This window comes from Phasianus colchicus, chromosome 2 (assembly GCF_987193195.1).
Source record: "Phasianus colchicus chromosome 2, bPhaCol1.hap1.1, whole genome shotgun sequence".
Lineage (NCBI taxonomy): Eukaryota > Metazoa > Chordata > Aves > Galliformes > Phasianidae > Phasianus > Phasianus colchicus.
The window spans coordinates 50,289,565-50,312,423 of record NC_143437.1 but is presented as its reverse complement, the minus strand read 5'-3'; the positions used below and the strand labels follow the sequence as shown (position 1 = coordinate 50,312,423).

At 38.0% G+C, this 22,859-nt stretch overlaps 1 protein-coding gene across 4 annotated transcripts in view; it reads right to left on the bottom strand.

Annotated features, from left to right (window-relative positions):
- The window catches only part of TIAM2 (TIAM Rac1 associated GEF 2), an 86,243-nt gene that overhangs the window by 27,739 nt on the left and 35,645 nt on the right, over positions 1-22,859 (bottom strand). For 2 of the 4 annotated variants that reach the window (XM_090135628.1, XM_090135629.1), the window contains exons 10-14: positions 21,808-21,910; positions 21,273-21,353; positions 20,266-20,358; positions 18,981-19,244; positions 3,073-3,176 (exon numbers count right to left, since the gene is read on the bottom strand). In XM_090135628.1, coding sequence (XP_089991754.1) covers positions 3,073-3,176; positions 18,981-19,244; positions 20,266-20,358; positions 21,273-21,353; positions 21,808-21,910 — 645 coding nt within the window. Of the gene's footprint in view, positions 1-437; positions 716-3,072; positions 3,177-15,000; positions 15,116-18,980; positions 19,245-20,265; positions 20,359-21,272; positions 21,354-21,807; positions 21,911-22,859 lie in introns of those variants that run through there. The other 2 variants (XM_090135630.1, XM_090135631.1) reach the window with 2 other exon arrangements.

Below are 22,859 nucleotides of genomic sequence, written 5' to 3'. Positions count from 1 at the left end.
CAAAACTAACAAGCATCTAGAATGGATAGTTCTTGACATCCATGTCTTTTCAATAATATTTTGTAACTAGAGGAACAGTTTTCATTTTTGGAATGAAATAATCCTCTACTGTCTTCCTAATTCATTTGTTAACTCTCTGATAAAAGACAAAAACTGAGCTTTCTAAAATCATTCATTTCTTGGACTACAAAAAAAAATGAATGAAAGAATGAGTGAGCACATATTTGAATGTAGTGTACATGCAACAAAAGACATTTTTCTTTGAAATTACTAGGGAAATGCTTCCCTATACGTTTTAGTTAAGATAACATTTAACCTTAGCCTGGTATAAGATGAAGAGAATAATAGTGAAAAACAGACAAAAATGTTCTGAATAAAAACATTAAAATCCAGAACTCACACATGCAACCATTTAAGATTGTTTTTTATTTACTTACATGTAATGGGACAGAAATCAACCAAGCTTCAAAGGAGTCTGCTCCCTCAGAGCCACATAATTACATCTACAGCTGTTGTCAGCTGGGAAATGAGCACGTCTGGCTGTTTCTCCCCTAAAATAATCCCAAGCTGCCTGTTGTTCCAGGCTGTGCTCAGAACCTCTCAGCACCACCAACGTCCTCTCCATGAAGCTGCGGCTACAGATCTGCTCTCCCCCATACTTTGCGTAACACCACGGTGTCTGCCCTACTGTTCTCCCACTTCCATGGATCAAGTTAGCATTCGCAGGAAACAGAAGGCAAAGGGGATGGGAGAAAAAAAACAAATCCAGATGCTGTGCTTTTTGAGGCTACACAATTTCCTCAAACTAGCTTTTATTAGCAATAGCTATTGTTCATCTGGTGAGTAGTCCCAAATCACAGCTATATAAACAGAAATCATTTTTATTTTTTTTACAGCCAATTACTGAGGCACGTACAGTATATACTGCTTCCTAAATTTACTGTGAGATTTTTAATTCTCCATTTATTGGAGAAATCAGAAGGGTCAGACAAAAGCTCTGACAGTAATAGGCACTCTCGAACAGAAAAGCGGCAGTCAATTACAAACCATTTGCAGAAATTGTAGAGCTGTCACAGACTCGTTTACAGCTGCAGTTCAAGTCAGACTGCCTTTGATTTGCCAAGCCATCTCTCCCCCCTTGTGCCTAGAAAACTAGGACAACTTCAAATAGTTTTTAATGAAATGACACTAGCAGACCTGCACGCCAGCCCAAGGAGTGAACTGCAGTATGGTCTGGGCAGTTACTCCAACAAATTGTGCACAAGCTATTAATGCTGATGGATATGAAGGTTCTTCAGCTGGAGAGAGGTCATGGAACAGATCTATCTGTTTTCCCCTCTTTCTTTTTAAACTACAACCATAGCACACAATTCAGAGCATCAGAGCAAATTTAGCAAAAACTGCTCTGAAAGAATTTTTCTCTGTGTATTTAAATCCAGCTGAACACTCCCTAGTTTCCTATGATTTGCTGTATTCGACAGACAATTGGGGTGACAGACAAACAAAGCCTTTGTTTCTCTGCTAAAGCAAAGCTGAAGCTGCAGAGCCTCCTCCCCTCCATCAGGATGGATGCTCAGTCTCCCCGTCTGCATGGCACACTGGGAGTAGCATGCACCCCAGGCAAGCAAGGCACCTTGCAGCACTAGGGATGCAGGGATGACCTGGCCAACTCACACAGCCAGGTATTGCATAGATGTCACCTCGCCCGGGTTCTCACAAAGGTGGAAGGTATTTTGGCTCTGACTGTAATACACTGCAGATGCCCTAGAACAGGACAGTAGAGAAATCTGCACTGTCACTGCCAAATGTATCCTAAGGGGAGAAAAATCCCCCTAGGATTTATTCTTTATGGTTGCAAAGATGTTTTGGAAGCATAATCACAGTGGAACACAAGATAGAGATTATCTCCATGGGAATCCCCTGTGAAAAAAGAGATGGGCTAAAGGCCTCAAATCACCAAGCTTCTCCTTATTCTCACAGAAAACTGCATAAAGTCATCTTTATTTGACTGAAGGAGAATACAAAAGGACTGCAAACGTAAAAGACAATCAGTTCCTCTGGGTAGGATATGGCTAGAGGCAAAACGCATCTTCTTCATTTTGGTCTTCTGAGATTTTACATTTTGCTTCATCTCTAGCTTTCTACTGTTCCTCTCTTACCTCTGCCTGCCTATCTAAATATTCCATACAACCAGTAATACGTTCCTGAGCCATACAGACTTCTTTTCTGTTATGTAATTGTGTAACATAAGTGTTATCACACATTTGATTTGAGGTACAACCAACTCACCAACAGAAGTAACAAAAACAATTCTGCAGTCAGAATGGCAATGCCCAGTAAAGTCCACAGACATGAAAGATACCCATGCTAGCAGCTGGGGAGTTCAAAACAATATGTACTTGGGCTGGACAAAGTCTGCAGTTTGACAGATGTGGAGGAAAAAGGGCAAAAAATTGTTCTCTGAAGACCAATGCATTCAAAGATAGACACTAACTATGAGGATTCCTACATCATTCTCCAAAGCCCTAACTGAGAAAAGGCATGAGCATCCATTATTTCAGCTGAAGTTAAACAATATTTGCAGATGCACAAATGTTCTTCAAATAAGACAGCAGAAATCACTAGGATCCCCAGAACTGCTTCTCTCAAAGTTTGCAGTTGAGTTGAAATTATTCATGTTATGTAAGTGTTGCTTTGGTCAGTGCAATCTCAACAAGTCCTAATACTATCAGCAAAGAAAAAAAAAGTAAGAATTAACAGAATCAGTTAAAAAGCTAGTTTCATTGTTCTCTGGAAAAGTGGGTTCAAGCAACACAGAAAGAGGAATTTGACAAGTCTCCATCTCTTTGCCTCTATCACAATGCTTTTGGAGATGCAGAAGCTATTTCTGAAATGCTGACCTACCAGCATGACCTCAAGACAGTAAAACACTAAATACAGCTAATACACATGCATCTTTTTCCAAATTAGTGCCATATATTAAATTTTTGCCCCCACAAAACACAGAGTGTTAACAATGAGGTATCTCTACCTTTTCACTTTTAAGGATTCTTATGTCAGGTATGTTCTTACCCTGAAAGGTGGATCAGTCTTCTCCCTCTGTGGTACTTGGTCCAGAGTGCCATCAGTACTGCTCCTTTTCAAGCTGGATGTGACATCAGGCACATTATTAAAATCTGCATTTGAGAGAAAACAAATAATTTAGAGGGTTACAGGAGAGGAACAGGAAAAGTATTTGCTTTTATCTGCAGATACTTTCAGTGCCTAGCAGAATTTTTATAGGGCAAGATAAGGACTACAAGATTTGCCACTCAACCCCCTGCCATATGGAAAATAACAGAAGAGCAAAAATTAAAGAGAAGCTATGGCTGAAAATTCTGCTTTCAAAACAACAAGCTGGACATGTAAGAACCATCTGAAGCAATGTGCATCTCTGATCTACAAAAACAAGCCTCACATTCTTGCTAGCAGCATGCTTTCTCAAGTAGCTTTATTTATAATCAGCACACTGTGCTAAGATAACCAATGAGGATGCTCTCAGTAGTTCTCCTTGGATGAACATGCTATTTGACATGACTTAGTCCTGAATCCCTTACAGATTTAAAAAGAGAATTTTGCCTTGGAACAAGCACTACAGTTGATAATACTGACAAAACTTCTTCCTGTTATTAGCAGTTAACCAATTTTAATAAACTTGGATTTCAAGTGCAGGGCATCTGGAAAAATGAAAAAGCAGAGTAGGAATGCCCTACTCTTCCTATTGAGAGGCTGTACCTCATGTATGTGTAAACTTAAGGTCCATCAAACAACACCGAACATTCATATAAAAATAGTAATTTTTTCTTTACATTTCCTCAACTGGTGGCTTAAAATGTGCAGAGAATTCTTTATTAAAAAAACTATGAGAAAGGAAGCAAATTCTTCTGTTTTTTGATCAGTAGTATTATCAACCCAAGTCCTGTTTTCTGTCCTGTAAGCCTCTAGGAGATACCTCACACCACATTTTCAAAGTTTTCCTTAACACCTACAAAAGCTGCATATTTATTTTTATATGAAAGCTGAGATTCTCATTTAAGCACTGACTTCAAAAACTAAGGCGATAATTAGCAAAAGTATTATTTATCTTGTAATAAAATCATGAGAACTAGAAGTAATGTGATTCTCTCTCCACCTGAAGTGGGGCTTTTTCTGCTGTCTTCATCTTTATTATGAGGCAGTTGTTGTATCCTCTGCATCCTCTGATTTTGATGGAGAGCTACCAACCGGACTTCCCTTCTCCAGCCAGCTCAGCAATATCGCTGCTTTCTGGCTTCAGATTAGTTGAGGACAGGGACTTATTGCTGGCCTGTCCCCATCAAATAGTTCCTGTTAGCAAGGATTCATAAACTAAAGCGGAGAGGGAGGTGGGAATTTTAGACCTGAAATAGCACCACCTATCACAAGCTTAGTGTCAAGGTTGACACTTTACACTCAAATGCCAAAGACTTGCCTACTCTGTCTTTCTCCACTTAGGACCAGTGTCCCATCTCTTTTCTCCTCTCAGTCTCTTATGCCTTTTCCTTCTGGAGTCAGGTGTAGTTTCCGATATCTCAGAGCCCTTAAGCCACCTTTGCAGAAACAACACATTTTACACAGCTTCACCAGTCACATATCTTCATTAAGAACTTAACATGGAGCCTATCTTGTCTACTTATTTTATTATGCTTTTACCCTTCTTCCTCCACCATGCATGAATTATTTTCTTCTGCCTTCTGGAATTCTAAAGTCATATTGAGTCTCCCTTTTGTATATGGGTCCACATAAATGGCCACTGACTTCAGTCACTGTCAGTTCCTGGATTCACAAAAAGTAAGCCAACTCCTAAAACTGACTTTATTTGCCATTTGGGCTCTTTTTACTTGTCTTCTGTCTTTCAGTGCCATTATTTTCCCCTACCTTCACACAGCATGCAGCTGAGATTGTCTGTTTTTCTCATCAGAGAGCTACCTGATATCAAACTGGATACCACTGGGAAACTTATATCCTTTCCTTGATTAACAAAGTGACCATTAATCATAGAATGGCTTAGTTTGGAAAAGACCTTAAAGGTCATCTAGTTCCAACACCTCTAAGCAGGCTGCCCAGGGCTTCTCTGGGCAGTCTGTTCCAGTGTCTCACCACCCTCTGAGTAAAAAATTTCCTCCTAAAATCTAACCTAAATCTTCCCTCTTTTAATTTAAAGCCATTCTCCCTTGTCCTGACACTACCAAACCATGACAGTCTCCCTTCTGCTTATAAGTTCTCTTTAAGCACAGGAAGGTCACAATGAGGTCTTCCTGGAGCCTTCTCTTCTCCAAGCTGAACAAACCCAACTCCCTTAGTCTTTCTCCCTGGGAGAGGTGCTCCAGCCCTCTGATCATCTTCATGACCTCTTCTGGATCTGCTTTAACACTCCCCCCATCCTTTCTGTGCCAGAGGACTCAGACCTGGACAGATGGGGCCCCGCGAGTGCAGAATATAGAGGAGGATAATCACCTCCCTTACCCTGCTGGCCACTACGTATCAGTACTTTACAAAACAGGAAATAAATGAAACTAACATACGTAAGCAATGAAGCAAAAGCATAAATGTAAAAAAAAATGGCAAGAAGGTAAAACGATCAGTAGATTCCAAAAACAGAACAAATCATAATGACGACAGCCAAAGCAGGCAGGCTAAATATTGTATCACTTTTTCCATATAATCTATCTTTTCTTCCCTTCACTCGTCTTTTTTTTTTTTTTTCTTCTTCTTCTTCTTGTAGTCTCCTGGATTGTCAGAGGTTGATCTACATTGTCTTGACCATTTTAATAGCATTTGCTATTGGCGCTAAAACTGATTATAGTTAAGATTAAGCAATATTAAATGCCATTTTAAATAGTAAATTTAAAAAGTACATGGAAAGGATCCAAAGAGAAAAAGGACATCCTACTGCCAAACTAATATGGAGAGGGAAGGAAGGAAGCATGGCTTGTTGATCAGTTTAGCATCCATATCCTGTCTCCCTTTTCTCCTTTTACTGTGGAAGCAGACTTCCTCTGGACTCGTTCATACACATCACTGAACTATTCCCAAAGAGCAGAGAAGTATCAACATCAGCTGCATAGCTAAAAAATAAGTCAAAGGGTAAAGAAAATATACACTGCCTTCAAGAATGTGAAACTTCAAGTGCAAAGCCTAAGAACACAAGCAGAATACTGAAATTCTCTCTACTTGTTTTACTAAATGAAACAGGAATAATAAGGCAACCCATAAAACTGAGTCTTCTTTAAACTTTTACATATGGATTGAGCTGTACCACAGATTCATATAGAAAAGATGTTCAAAAACTGTAATGTAAAACTGTTACCTGGCAGGCTGTGGTAGCTACTGTCTTTTCAGGATAGCAACATAATCACAGAGAATATGTACAGCATTCAGATCAATGTTATAGCCACGGAAGTACAAAAATTGTTTTAGTATATAACATTTTGGATATTTGCTGAAAATTAACACAGAAAAGTATGCAAGTAGATATATATTCCTAAAAATTATCTAAACAAAAGGTCAAATTGCCACTTCCTGGCAATGGTGTTTTCTTCTTAACCGCCTCTATGTTACTTAGTACAATTACATTACTAACTAGTTAGAAAATAAAAAAAAATGACTGCTTTGCTGGAAGTATATTGCCTAGGAGATGTCCAGAACAGTAATAGGGAGTATCCCATTACTAGTTCTGCCTATACAATACCACTACCATAGTATATTAGATTTATCCTATTGATACACCTGTAATAAACCTTTCTGGAAGAAGAAAGCATCTGATAATGTTGTTGAGTTAAATGAAATTTGGTTTCAATATTTTAACATAATTTTTCTCACATGATGCTGAATGAACATCCCTCTGTTCTATTTACGCATGTAGACGCTCACATACAGTGAGTTGAAATGTTTATCCCTTCCTTCTGAGAAGGACAGATACCTCAGAAGGAGGTAGCTGCTTCCTATTTATCAAACAGGAGAACCTCCAGATGCTAAAATACAAGTCAGCTTACTGTGAGTAAGCTAAGTAGCAACCTCAGATAAATGATAATATCCTCAGAAAAGCACAGGGACAAAATGCCATTGTGTGAAAAGGTTAACTACAACATACGGCATGTGCAGCAAGCCTTATGTTCGCTTTCTAGTGATGAATGATCAAGCATTAAGAACCTGATGATCACCTTCAACTACCAACATCACCACCAAAGAAGGAAGCGTGGTGTGTGTATCAGACTTCGGACCAATAAATGCAAATATTCTAAATGAAATTCCTCCCCATTGCCATTACTTCTACAATGTAGTGTCTTGCTGGCAGGTAGATACATGACTCTGAATCACTCAAGACAAATAGCAAAGAGAAAGAAATGATAACGTAACCACTAAAAACTGAAAAAAATATACTTCCTAAGTCATGTTCCTCATCACTAATTATTTGGTTTAAAGTGGGCATGGAGTGAACAGATGGGAGAATCAATGTGAAAGATAAAAATATAGCACATCTAAGAGCTCTGTACACCTACAGAAATGCCTCTTCCATGTCTGTGGTGAAACATGTACAAGTGGTCAATATAGAAGACATTCAAATATTTGTGAGTGATGAGATACAATGGAAACATCCTCCAACAGATAGCCAAGAAACCAAAAGAAACCAATTGGAAAATATCAACATCCAACAATTCATTTACCATAAAGAAGTCATGAACAAATTCAAATGCTACTAATCTCCTTTTTCTGTTCAACTAACAAAGACAACTTAATTACTTTCTACTCGGTGCTGCTCTTACCACTTCAGCCACTGACTGCAAACAAAGGCAAAATTACCATGGGGAAAAAGTATAAACTGAGAATCCTGCTTCTTTTATAATTCTTTTTTGTAATACTTTGAAACAAGTTCTGTTTTAGATTTTTCTCACCAATTTCAAAAAGAGAAATACTCATCTTAAGCATGTCAAGTGTTATCAAGTGTCAAGCACTATGTAGGTGGTGTAACCAGCCCCTTTTTCAAACTACAAGAAGAGGGTGTGTTTCCATCTGCCACTCTGTTGACAATAATAAATTGGAAAAAAAAAAGTCCTTCTAGATCTACAAGAGAAGGTAACACAGCAAAATTAAATGTACCCATTCTCTCACTCCAAGACATACTAAGAGCAGTGCATACTAAGCAGACATACTAAGAGGGGCGTCATTTTCTGCTCTTGGGAGCAGCAGCAGTTCTGAGCATCACTTGATAACTACCCTCTGCAAGTGAATAGGCACTTTTGCAAGTCACAGGCAGCCCTGACCTTGATAAAAATAAAGCCATAAAAGCAATATGGAAAACTGGTTTTCCATTTTGACATATTCCCAAGATTTCAAAAACCTTTGCTTTGCATCAGAATGAAACTGTTCTTTTATTTTATGCTTCCCCCTCACTAAAATGCTGAGAAAGAAATTCCACAGAGCAAAAAGAAATAGCTTGACATCAGGATATTAATCTATGGTGCAGGACAAAGAGATAAAGTCCCCTGCTCTGTCAGATTCAAACAGGTATCTGAACCCAGGTCTGTCTCAGCTAAGGTGAGTTGCCTGTTAATAGTAGCTAATCCTTTGAGTCCTTTCTGGTGTCTTGCTTACGGTAAAGCTGGTCTCATAAGATGCAAGTCGCCCAGGTTAAAACCGGTCTATCTTCAGCAGGAAAAAATGAGGCAGGAAACCATTTTCATAATGATCCAGATGCTGATGGAGAAGACAGGATGATAATTTCTTGAATAACAAGTAATACCTATGTTAAAAGGAGTAAAAATGCTGGGGAACTCTGTTGTAGGAAGTGACCTTCATAGTAACACACCAAAGGGTTTTACGACCAGAAATCTAAGCTTAAAAAAATTAAATAAATAAAATTAAAACACGTTTACACCTTTATAATATCTCAAGGGATATCATTTCATAAAACGGAAGAAAATAGGAACCAAACCACAGAAGAAGAGGCTAGCAGAAAGTACAATAGAAATTACTACAATTAAATACACTGATCAATCAAACTTAATACATATCATTAAGAACATGACTAGGCTACCATACAGAAGGTGCAAAACAACCTTGAAGATAGAGCCACAGTCCCAGAATGAATCTGTGCAGGACACAATTTTAAGGACTCATAAGAACAATTCCTTCTATAAGCCATGGCTCATCAGTTGGAAACATGAATGAAAAGCATGAAAGTGTGGAGAAGTGGGTAAAACCATAAAGCTTTGAGTTAAAGCTACCTAAGCAATGATTGGGCCTGGATCAGTTATAGGCTGGCCAGGAATTTGCCTATGCAAAGAATAATGAGAAGATGGGCATTTAAACATCACATGAATGAATTTCTGACAGGCTTATCCAGGAACAAAAGATGATAATAGACTGCCCTATTTTAAAATATGATAGAGCAACTCTATGAACAAGATTGTTGAAAGCCTCAACTAGCAGAGGACTGGATTCTGTGAGTCTGGAAATTCTGTTCCATTCTTTGTTTCTGTCATTAATGTAGCATTAATATAGTACGTGAAAGCTAAAGCACTACTATAGTATGTGAAAACTAACTACAGCTACACAGGCACATACATAGCCAACTGTCTGTTAGTAAAGCACAGAAATTACTTTGTTTCATTAGTGCTGGTGTATAAGGATTCTGGCAAAGTGCATCAAAGACTAAGATAATGTTTATATCACAAGTGCACATAGGTGAGGAAACCCTAGTGTCAATAGCATCCTGCACCTCAGCTGCTTGCTGATTCCACCTTAGATGTTTAATTCTAGCTTTTTTTCTGCTGCAGACTTATCCGGTTGTAGTTCTCTAGCACTCGGGAAGGAAATGGTGCTCTCATTTCCCATTTTCTTGATTGAGGATTTTTATCTGCAGTAGATAGACGTTTCAGATGTAAAAATATATGCACACACAAAGCTTCTACCAATTAGGATAGTTTTGGTCTAGTCTGTAAAAGACAGATATCCAGATCCCCAGTCAGAGCAACTAGCAGAATTTTTAAACTCTGGTGCTGTCCGGTGGTTTCATATATACATTGCAAATAGCAATAAATTGGATATAAACTTAGGTATAAGAATACAAGTATAAGATTTAAGCTCAAAAATGTTAGAATCCAAAATTATAAGGAATTACAGAGAGTTCTATCCTCTGGGAAAGACTGTATTCAGTATTTTCACTAATTCTCTAGAAACTGCCAGTAACAAACACAGCCAACCTTTAGCATGTAAGATATTCTCCATCTGTAGATTTCTGCTACAAAATATATTTGGGCAATAAACTTAACCAAAGTATGGAAAGCTGCAGTCTTCATTGTTATGTGAATTCTCCAGACTGATCAGTTAATTATCATAAGGTTTTAATTCCCATGTAATTCTAGCCAATGTTCTCTTGTTATTAAGAGAAAAGTAGATCTACAAGAGAAAATAGCAAATATTTCTTAAACCAATACTAAAGCCTGAGCTAAATCTCAAAAAGGTACAAAGTCTTGGTGGCCTTTATTCCTTCAGACTCACTGAAAAGCAGGGAGTGGTGAGTGAAGCATTCCAGCATTGCCTAGAGATGCAAAATATCAGTGTGTTGAACTCTAACAATGCTCCCTTGGAGAGTAGCACTCATAACCTCAGTTAAATAACTAAGCCTGGCAGGTAGAACGCTTGTGCTATTTATCTTGGTCTGATGCAACTAAATATATTTCAAGTTTTCAACAGTATATTTACTCTTTTGTAGTGAAGTTAAGAAGATAGGCATGCAAGCATTTCCTTCTGTATCCTTTTTTCTTTCTAAACTGCTCCAACGAATATCTTTCAAAAAGTAACAGTTGATCCCAAGGAATTATAGAATGGCTTTCAAGAGATAGTCTCACAATCTTTGTTGAAGAAGGCATTGAAATTTTGCAGGAGAAGGTTCTGGGTTCACTAATTCTGTTATGAATAACTCCTATGTCTTGCTTATTTTAGAATCAGATCTTGAGTTCTTTGGCTCACATTATCCCCTAAGACCAGGATGGAAGGGGCTCTCTGCTGGCCCTTTGTTCTCCTAGGGCACATTGCTGCCTCATGTTCAATTTGATCCCAACTAGAACCCCTAGATATCTTTCTGTAGGGCTGCTCTCCGGCCTCTCATCACCAATAGGAAGTAAATGTAAAACAGTAAGGTTGGTATTTCAGTACCACGGATTCAAAGTGTACATTCTTATTAAGCTCCAGTTAAGTTTTACAGAATTATGGAATTATTCATGTTACATAAATTCTAGCTAAAATTACCGAGTAGAGCTAAGTGTTTAACTACTGCTTAGTGCCAGTTCAGTTGTTTCCCTGCAGTTGGTACTCACAGGCAAGTATTACTACTTAAGCACTCAGACTCCACTGCTGGATTAAATTCAAAACAGTTTTGTAAGGCAATAACTTTGGTTATTAACTGTGCTTTTCTGCTGCTTTAACCAGCATTTCAAAAGGTAGTGAAATACTAAATTTATTACCAAATAAAAGCCTCTTCCTCTCCTGTTTAGGAAATTTTCAAGTTCTTCACAATGACTTTAGCATATGTTCAGACACTGACTCTCAAACTCTTGCTAAATTAACACAACTTCACTCTACTAGTACTAGTAAATTAAATTTATAGAAAATGAAAACTAAACAAATAAGAAAAACACACTAAAAATGCACTCAATTTTACCATTCAGAACATTTTTCTTTCTGCAAGATATATTGGCTTCTATCACTTGGTTGTCATAAGCATTTCATAACTCGCTGGAAAGCAAGCTCTCAGGTCACCTGACTATTTGGTATAGCTAGAAACATCATTCAGTAATACATTCAAGATGTTAAATCTGGAAAGAAGATTATAATGCAGTTGTCATAACACCAGTCTTCCTAGATAGTGTTCTTCAAAACATGATTAATAGATGCCTGTCACTGACAAGACTAATTGTTACCAAACAAGGCTTGCAGTTATTGGCCAGACAAGAAGGCTCTACTCACAGCCTCTCTCATCCAGATGTTTTGGTTTCAGAGAGCAAACTGTTGAAACATCAGCAGGTTCTCTATATGCTTGCCAAAGGGCAGCAGAACCAGAGTTCTTCTTATTGCAGATCTGATAAAGCCTGGAAAAAGAGAAGCTCATTCTTCAGGCAAGAGTCTGAAATACTCAACTAGTATAAGTCTCCTTTGTGCTCATCCTTCAGTGAGAAAAGAGATGCTTCTTGTTCAACCACTGCACATTTTCATGTTTATAAAAAGCCAGTATGTTTGTGCAAATATTCTTATACCATACAGCTTTAACTATGTTAAGCCACGTGCTGAACAGTGGCTTAGCTCCAGTCAGCCACCTACTTCTGCAAGTGTGACTTTCTGTAGGCTGCTTTATGTTCTTTTCTTCTTCTTCTTTTTTTCCACTAAATATCTGCAGAAACATCCATTTTGAAATTAGAGCAGAATCTTTTACAACCCCTGGGAGTTCCTTTGTAGATTAACTGTTGGTCAGGAAACAAAGCAATTTGACTCACTTGTCAATTCAGTTATCAATAAGAGATACAAATTAGCAACATAGTAGGAAATAACTGCCTATGCTTCTGTAGCAATGCCTGAGTTCCCCGTGAATTTCAATATGTTTTTATGGAGTTGTTTAGCTTGCTAAACTTTCTCCATACAAGTATCTGCCAGCCAGACAACTGTGCAGGCTTTCTAGTTTTAATCTTAACACTTTGCACTGGCTTCTCAAATTGTTACCAGAATACATGCATTTCCCAAGTGCACATTCCTTGACATACTCTTAAATAGAGTCTTGCTGAAGGCTGTTGGACATGCAGGGATGATGCCAGCAGCTCTCCTGATTGCTGATTGCTGTGCTACTGCTCAGTGGTTATCTGTACAGCAAATGGAGTTGGCCAAATGCACCACCTTAAAGGAACATTTTCTCCTTCATCTCAGCTCCATCTCAGACACGAAACCAGTGAGTTAAAAAAATAAAAATAAAAATAGAAGAAGAAGAAAAAAAGTAATTTAACAGTTTAGCAAGAGTTTGTGGATGGCTTAGACAATTGGTTTTTATAATTACCCAATCTATTTTACCTCTATGAAACATACAACAACATCTGCCATTTGATGTGTTTTGAATGTGCCAAGGGCATGTGCGTGTCTCAAACTTCATCATCATTAATAAATCTCCTTGCTTACTGTATTATTAGTATACAGGATTCAGTAGGATGGGTAACACCATAATTCATGTCCATGTATTGCCACGGAGTCAGAGAGTGCAGCTCCACAGGGTTTAACAGAGTTTACACCAGAAAAAAAAACAACTTTGGGCCATTGACTTCATAGGGATTAAGTCATAGCAGCATTTAGCAAAGCAGAACAGAATGCACTGTCAGTAAAAAAGCACAACGAAGAGCATTTAAGGCTGTCCCATTTTAGAGCATAAACAGTCCTTTAATTTGCAGCATGTGCATCTAGCAGGAAGCAAACAGGAGTGTTTGTCAAGTGCAAGTAAGAGCTCATTAAACCACCCTTCTTGGGAAACATTCTGTATTACGCAACACACAGTAGACAAGTGCTCCTGTGAGGAGATGAATGTTTCTTTGAATTTACTGCTACACTGTTAATAGTCCCAGGTGTTGTTCAGAGCCACAAATGTTCTTTTCCCAATGAAAGACCAGAGCACAGCTCCAGCACATTTACATTAATGCTGCAAAAGCAGTCGCTGTGAAAGCCAACTTAACAGTTTTCCAAGGCAGCTTCAGACATACACCTTATCTCTGAGCTCGCCTTGACACCCAGCCTCAGCATGTCCTCTTGCACTTGCATAGCTTCCTGCTGAAGTAAATTGGGTAATGAGTGAAAATAGAAACTCAAAGTCATAGATCTTCACACTGATAACCAGTCACCCCGCACAGGCAACAATATGATTGTGCTGTGGCACTGCTTTTCTAGCATATTCACACCACGCAAACCATCAGATATCAGGTATTCAAAAGAGCAGGAAAGAGCCAACAACATTCAGGGACCTGCAATACCAGCACGCCTTCCTCACAGATGGCCTAGCAAGACTGTGGGAGTCCTCAGGAAGCTAAGAAGCAATATTCACCTCCTCAGAGTTCAAAAAAGCTTCCTGTGACAGAATAAAAATAAATGGCATTTATTTCTCACAAGGACGCTTTTGTGGCACCAGGAAGACCATGCCCCGCAGCAAGATTAAGAGAATTTAGGCAAACAAAACTTTACAATTTGCAAAGAACTAGATGAATAGATTATATCGAAAATGTCTTCTGGTGTAGTTTTACTTTTGTTTGCAAAATGCTTTGAATCTTAGCTTATAAGAGGCTTATGAAATGCTCTGAAAACAATAGGGAAGCAATGTGCAAGGCACAAGGAGCTAGTGCTTGCTATTGCAAGCAGCAAGTTAACTTCCCTTTCCTTCTGACTTTCTTTCTTTTCTTAAGGGACGTACAGCTCTTCCAACTCCAAAAGGGCTAGAAGAACACATAGGAACTGCTCCTGCACTGCACAGCAAGGCCCAGACAGTGACAAAAGCACAGACAAAGCCAGCCCCTGCCTTCTTCTTCTCTCTGGGCTCGACAGTACCTGAAAGATACTGAATGGAGAAAAATTTTCTGGAGCAGCTGTGGTTTCCAAATTAGCTTTACAGAGGCACTGAAACTATCCCTTGAAATATAGTTGAAATAGGTCAACTGAGGCACTTTGCATCTAAGTAAGCTTGCAAAGGTTAAAATCAGAAGCAGATTATTTCTTGGAAAACAAAAGAGACACTTCTCATGTGAGAGTTTAAACCACTGATTCTCCTCTTGAAGCAGTTACATTTTGTATAAATGACTGGTAGATATTTCATAGATGAAGAGCTGAAAAAGAGCTTGCCACCTTTAAAAGCAACTCTTCTTGCAAGCAGCTCTGCCTCCCATGCCTTCCCTGTTCCTACCTGCAGGTCTTGCTGCTTACCTGGCTCTGACCATGGTCAGACCTCTGCGCCCACCAATTCAACTTACTGAGTTCGGAAGGGGAAAAGAAAAGGAAAGAAAAAAAAAAGGTTTGTCCTGAATTGTCTTCATCGAGGACTCCTACAAGTGCCACTGTCAGCACAGGGGCAGGACCAGTGCTGGGGGCTGGACAAATGGGCCAAGGCAGTGCTGAGAAGGAGGAGGAGCAAAACTTTCACTTTGCAGCCTTTTGTTTTTTAAAAAATAATTATCATCATTTTTTAAATAGTTTCTTTGCCATTTACTTCTCTGATCCTCCCAGACAAAAACTATTCCTCATGAAAACTTGTTGAAGCATATCCCAACTGCCATCATCCCCCACTTTGCCCACTTTGTATTTCTTTACTTTTTATAAAATCAAAACTATTTACAAATTAGAATTGATTCCAACAGTGTCAACTACCCAGAAATGACAGCTTTTTTTTGGCAAAAGCCCACTTGCTGAGAAAATAAAATAAAGTTGCCCAACTCTGACAGCAGCTCACACACTTCAATGGGTTTTCACACCTACTAAAGCTTCTGCCTCCTGCTTCAGCACTATGTAGATATACTGTGAATGCACGTGGGGCCATCTTGGAAAATACAAGTTTTCAATTCTTGCTCCTTCTCTGCTGTTTAGTCCTTAAATTTTCATGCCATCTTAAAGAGTTAATTTTTCTCTACAGTCATAAGAATTCTACACCAATTCTGTCTCGTTTTTTTTCTTACTATACAAATTTGTTTAATTTCCTTAGCACTGGAGCTTGAAGCAAGTTAAGCTGCTCTGCTGTTTGTTTTTCCACAGTTATAACTGTATTTTTAAAAAATATTTCAGCTCATTGCTTTTCCAGAATGAGTTTATTGCCAGTCAAGTGGCTAAGCAGCAACAGAATGTTGCCATGTGAAAGGTCAAATGACATGACCACAGGCAGCTCCAAAATACTGCCACAAGGCTTTGGCACCCTCTTGGAGGGAATGAATCACTCCCACAGTAAAATTCCCTGGGAATGATTTTTAGAAGTGGAACAGTCAGTGACTGGAGAAAGTCAATCACTTCTCTTCTGTACAGGAAAATCTGCCAAAGTTTGGGATGAGGTATGGTTGAGTAACCTCTGTGCAGCAGGGTATGTATGAAAAGGCATTAATCAGGGTTATGCTGAGCAGTTACAAAACTGTAAATAAATGTGGACAAACTATTTCCACCCAAGTTACATGAAGGCAGAGATTTAAAGTAAAATCTCTTTTGCTTTTGCCTGGTTGTTGTCATCTACAGCAGGCAGGGTATTATTGAGTGACACTCAAAATGTTGAACATTTTCATTTTCCAAGTACTTTGTTAATTTTAGCTTATTAATACTCACAATATTCTAGGAAAATAAATAGAAATAGTTAATATTTAAAAGCAGGAAGGTGACAGTAGAAACATTGAGGCTTTTAATTCTAGGTATATACACTGGGACAACATGTGCTTGATTTTTGAAAAAGGAGCCCCTCCACTGGAACTGATGGACTTTCAAAGGCTGTCTTAGATAGCAGGCTCAAAAAGAACTAAAAAATATCAGAAATTATTTCCAAAACTGTATTCTTAAGAGTGATTAACTCAACGGCATCAAAGGAAATAGAACAATATTAAGTAAAAAAAAAAAAAAAAAAAAAGAGAACTTGGCCTCCAAATTCCTGCTCAGATTACTAAAAACCCCTCTTCTTATCTAAAATCTTAATTTCTGAATAAGGGAAAAGAACATAGAACAATTAAACCCTTTAAGAGTATCTATTAATTGAAAGCAAAGCCATTTTCTTCTGTTTTCATTTGAACTTCATCAGATGATCAGACACTAAGCTATGATACTTGGTAATTCAATAAACATGAAAGTCCTTCTCACAAAGCTTAATTTTGAATTATTTGTTCACTTTCAGAATAAAATAAACCTCCCTTTGCTGCTTTTAAACAGGAAAGCAAGTATACTGTGTTGTTTTATACTCTGATGCTTAGTGTATAATATATACTCCAGTAATTTCCTATTATAATGGGCTATTTGCACAGGTTGCAAATTTATCCCTGAGGAATGATGAATCCAGTGGATGGACACATACATTTATTATACCAAATACTCCAGGTAATGCTGGCTTATGATATCAAGCCAACAAACTGAATGATAGCCATGGTGTAATTATGTAATTAATTAGCTCTATCATAATTTTTGTTTTATTACACTAACTTTTATGCCACCAGTCAATTTAATGGCATTTTAAATTGAACTAAGGCCCCTGAGAGAGATGCTACTTGCAAATCTTGTATTCAGATTACTTTTAATTTCAAAAGATGACCTAATAAAATTGCTTTATAATTAAATTCATTCTGACAACCTCTCCTATGCGGTTTTTTTCTTCTCCCCCATTTTTAATTATGAAAAAAAAAATCCAATCACAAAACACTTACCACCATAATTATATACAAAAAGCAGAGATCCCTTTTTGTACCTCTACTTTCTATCCCTTACACAACAGTGCACTCTGGCTAACTTTCCTGTAGAATTTTACTAGCATCCCCCAGAGGCATAGTGAGAAAACTGCACCTTTTTCATTCAAGAAACTGGAGTTGAATTTGCTTGTGTAATGTTTGAAAACTAGTCAAGACATAAAAAAAGATGGAGAGCAAATCCCTGAATACTTTCTGTTTCAGACAGACATTTTATATGTATTCTAACAGTACAAGAAGCGTGTCCCACCAGAGACATGGAAAACCCCCCAGAAAGGTTTCCCACATAGCACACTCCCTGTGCACATCTGTCTGCCCCAGCCCGGTGACACAGAGGACTGCAATCTGTAACGGCGAGTATTAATGGAAAGAATGCAAAGGTTTCTCTCCAGTTGACTGCTTACAGCAATCCCAGGGCTGTGGGTCTTTTTCTGTTTGTTGTTGAGGCTTGCTTAAGGATGGAGTTTTGAGTGCTATCAATCCCTAGGGCCATTCTGGCTCAGAGACATACCTATGAAGGCCCCTGGAAGTGACCAGTTTTACCTAACAGCCTATCACACAACTCCTAAGAGCACTTCTGGGTGCTCCCCCCTGCAGACACCCTATGCCAGAGACAACCAAATGGCCCTGCAGAAATCCAGCAGTGTGTTCACACTCAGATCTGAGCCAGTTCTCTAGCAGTGGGCTCCTGTGTAGGGCCCTCTGTCCCAGGGAGGAGAAGGGTAACCATGCCCCTCCAAGTAGCACCTATTTCCATCTGGAAAGACCACTCAGCAGTGAGCACTAGCACCTCACTTGGGGCTGGCAAGGCCATAGAAAAATCAAGGGGCTGTCCTTACCACAGAGGCTTTTGGAACCTTTACTGTCTAGTACTCCTCATTATGTTCTGCCCCTGACACAGCACCATTAGGATACAACTGAACCTCATTCAATGTTTAGTACAGCAGCATCGTATTAAACAAGAAATACAACCAGGTATGGTAGCAAAACAGACTCAGTGAAAACTGTTTTCAAAGGCTCTACTCTACACAGTAATTGGCTATAGTCAATTGGAATACACTAGGGGTAGAATCTTAGCGTGGGAGCAGAACTGAATGACTCATTTCTGAGGTGATTATTGCATTCAGGGTACCTTAATGTATATAATATTTCAGAATTTGTAAAGCATGTTAAACACAGCAATACATCTGCCTCTGAAAATCATCACATCATTTCAACCACTCATGCCTGGAAAATGGATGTACTGGAGACACCCAACATTACAGAGACTTGTGCCCAGTAATGCTGGATGGTGTGTACAATGTAACTTTCCAGCAGAAACGATCATATCACATTCTATTTCTACTTTATAGAAAATAATGAAATAACAGACAATATATGGAACATAAATGGAACTTCAGTGGTTTGCATTTGGCTTTCTTACTGAGGCACAAGCAGAAACATGACCGTAAATAAGGTTTTAAAAAATTGCTGTCAACTTCTTACCATGTGCTGTATTCTTTCTGAAGTTATCTAGAAACTCTTCCAGAAGCTGTGACTGGTTTGGAGGTGGCAACAAACTTTTTGAATCCCTGGAAATGTCGCCATCTGATGACCAAGATGCACACAAGGGTTGCTGACTCCCACAATGAGTCATTCTCAAAGTGAGCATTACGCTTCTCTCTGAAAACAATAGCTCCATCTGCCTGAGGTCAAGATCAGACACAGGCTCTCCATTTATGCTCAGGATTTCATTGCCTACTCGTAGCCCTGGGAGCATGTGAAAGGACAGGAAAAGGAGAAAAAAAGAAGGATGGAATACAAAGCAGAAAAGTCACAAACCAAACCTTACAATGTTTCACCTTTTATTTTTATTTTCCATAAGTCTGTTAGAACTGATGGAAGTTTTGTATGTGCCATAAAAGTACAGTTTGATCTCATGTCTACTTTGATACAAGTTGCTTATTCCTAGAGATGCTAGAAGATTTAGAAAGGAAGATAAGTGCAACTTTTGAAAAGATCAGAACAGAGACACCTCTCATGACTCAGATATCCTGAATTCATTACAAAAGATGGCATCAGCATACAGCACAATAATACGTATAACATTATCCTAGTCTGCAAGAACAAGAAACTAGTCACACAGATCAAATTATTCATGCAAAACTGGAATAACAGCAGATGGAGTCTTTATAAGCTTTAGTATAAATTTAAACAGTAGCAACTGCTCTTTCAAGATATGTAGCAACTAAGTTCTAACTAAGATCTCAGGTTGCTATTAAAACTTTCTTTGTTTTCTGTTTTCTCCTCTCTATTTTTCAGAGAACCAGAAATAGCATGATCTTGCCAAAGAGAAACGTGGTTTCTGAGCACCATAATAGAGAAGGAGGTTGGAGAAATGTATACAGAAAACTATTATCATGAGATAAGCCACTTTTCATTGCTAGCAACACTGAAAGTCTTGGGTCTTGGAGACTGACCAAGCCCATGAGGTTTCCCAGTGTGAGAAAATCTCTTCCTTCAGCCTGCTTCTTCATGCAAAAGCAGTTGGTCAGATCAATGAATGCAAAATTTGTTTCCACGGGAGAATTATTCTAATTATACTCACAGGATAATTCAGTTATTCTGTGTACATTATCTTTCCTACTATTATATATATTCCATGGTCATCAGGAAAGAAAACTATGAGTACAAAAAGCCAAGAGCCATTTCACAGATAGCAGTACTAAATCTCCTTCATGTTTTGAGACTGATAATGGAGTGCAGTGTTAAATGTCAATATGGTACATACCTTCCTTGTACGCAAGCCCATCAGGGAGAACATCACTTACAAATATGTGTGTGAGATGCTGATTTTCATCAACTTGAGCTGTGACAGCAAAACCTGAAGTAATACAGGTTTAAATCAAATAAATTTTCTCTGAAACAACACTTTTATTTTGTGTATTTAGTAGAATTAACACAATCAGCAAGTTAATAATTCTCATGAGAAAGCACCCACAGATCATGGAAAAGTTATCTTATTGTTTCTCAGCCATTTTTAGGACAGATAAAGTTAACAGGTCTTCTCAACTTCCAGGAAATATCACGCTGTGCAATAAAAAGACAAATTACAGTTTAAAAAAAATACATATTTTCTACCTAAGCCCCACAGGACGTTTCAATAACACAGCTTATCATTACAATATGAGTACCATAATATGTCTGTGAGACACAGAGTTGTTTTAAACAATTCCAGAAACTGGAAACCCAACCTATAAAAGCAGCAAATCTAAATCCATACAGACCCACGAGTGAGCCCAGGAAAAAAAAAAAAAGCATTCATACCAACAAACATGTAGATAAAAAACAGTGCAGAGCCACTTTACTAAAATACCTGTGCTAAGTATATATTTATTTTAGGCATAAACACCTCCAGTAGATAAGACTGTCAGAGTGTGTTGATACTGTGCCAACCTGTGTTGATGCAAAAAAAAAAAAAAAAAAAAAAAAAAAAGCAGACCTTGACCATGGTCTGGTTGATAGAATCAATCTAGGCAAAGGACATTTTTCTTCTGAAAAAATAATTTATCGTATACAGAAGAATAGACAATGGGTCTTTCCCAAACAGAGAAATAAGAAATGCATTTGCCAGTGTAAAACAACCAATCTGAGTCCTCATTATAAAGTCATCAGTCTTTTGCAGGCATAGATTTTGATAAAGATGGCTCTAAAAATGGCAGAAAGCTTCTGAAGGGAGAAAGCAGGTAATGAGAATAATAAAAAGAAAAATTCCAGAGCAGTTTTGGTTAAACTTACCAAAATCAGTTATATTTTCAGTCTTTGTAAGATGAATGTGATAAACATTTAATGGGCAAATTTCTATTTCATCATACACCTATTGGAAAAAAAGCAGCAATAGAGGTGATAAAATTATGAAATTGTAAGTATCAGAACATAAAGGTACATCATAGGAAAGAAATGCATCAATAAAGAGCCAAACTTTGGTATATTTACACAGAACTGTGTTACGCTGCAAGCATCACTCGGATCAGTGAGACTAAATGCAGAGTAAACTAGATATAGACAACCCAGTCTGGAGTTGAGACTGACACTTTATGTCTGTACCAAAATCCCCACTTAAATTTTCAAACAGTTCTTGAAGAGAGTGTTTTTAGTGCCTACCCATCTCAATGTCTGCACAGGCGTGAACTGTGTGAACAAGGATGGCAGAGCGCAATGTATGAGCAGCTTTAAAGCCTTATTTTAGATCTAAATCACACATTCATAGGTGATAATTCAACTGTAGCTACAGACATCACTGAGGTATATCTAAAAAGAATCACACTTTCCTGGTCTACTATGTATTCGTATGGTTCAGGAGCACAATATTCAGTGTTTTCATCAACCTGTCTTCTGAGCTGTAGACCGTAGTTCCTTGGCTCCAGTTGTTTCATCTAAGGAAAAGAGAATGGGGTTTGGAGTTTATTATTTATTTCCAGAATCCTAGAGGTCAAAGCAGTGACACACACAAGCACATGCACAAACCTTTAGAAGTCACGCAAAAGTGATTTTAAACAAGTCATTTTCTAACTATTTCTGTGGTATAAACAAAACTTAGCTTCCTTGCTTCAAAACTAAAAGTATGATTTCCATTTTCCCTTAAAATCCACCCAACTCCTTTCATAAGTACTATATCTTGGCTATTAGATTAACTGAACATTGATATATGTTTCCAAAGGTAATCATAATTGTTCTCTGTACTTTTGAACTTACATTCAGAACCATCTTTTTTTGTAACTACTTGTAATGACTCAGTTCTACTTAGCAACTTTTTCTTCTGACATAGGAAATGTGTATGAAATATGGGCTGCTAGAAAAGGGGATCGGGTGGGAAGCAGATTCCCTAAGGGTTTGCCTTTATTGGATTCTATTTTTATTGCTGGGTTTCATCTATGATCAGAGAGTTTCACCCATTTTTTTTTCACCATTTGAGGTCAAAGCCAAAATCTTGTATCAACAGGAAGCCAAAGGGAGATAGGAATATTCCCAGAGAATATTAGCCTTAAAATGCAAAGCCCCTGATAGGAGTTTCTCTGAAACCAGGATGCTACTGAGAGCACTGCATAGAACATTTCATTTTAACATATTAATAAAGCAAACAAGGGAGGAATGAATAAAACAGAAGGAATGGCAGCATCCCTTAGGATTATTTAACCTCATTTACACATCTCTGCAGCTTACGAAAACAAAATCTACTGAATAACTAATAATTACTTGACCATTTTATTATGTATAGCAGTTTATGAGTTACAAATGTGCTATATCCTAAATAACTGTATTTAAATGCACATTCTTTTTTCTATATGTGCTACTCAAAATCTCAGATGGAAAACAGAAATGAGA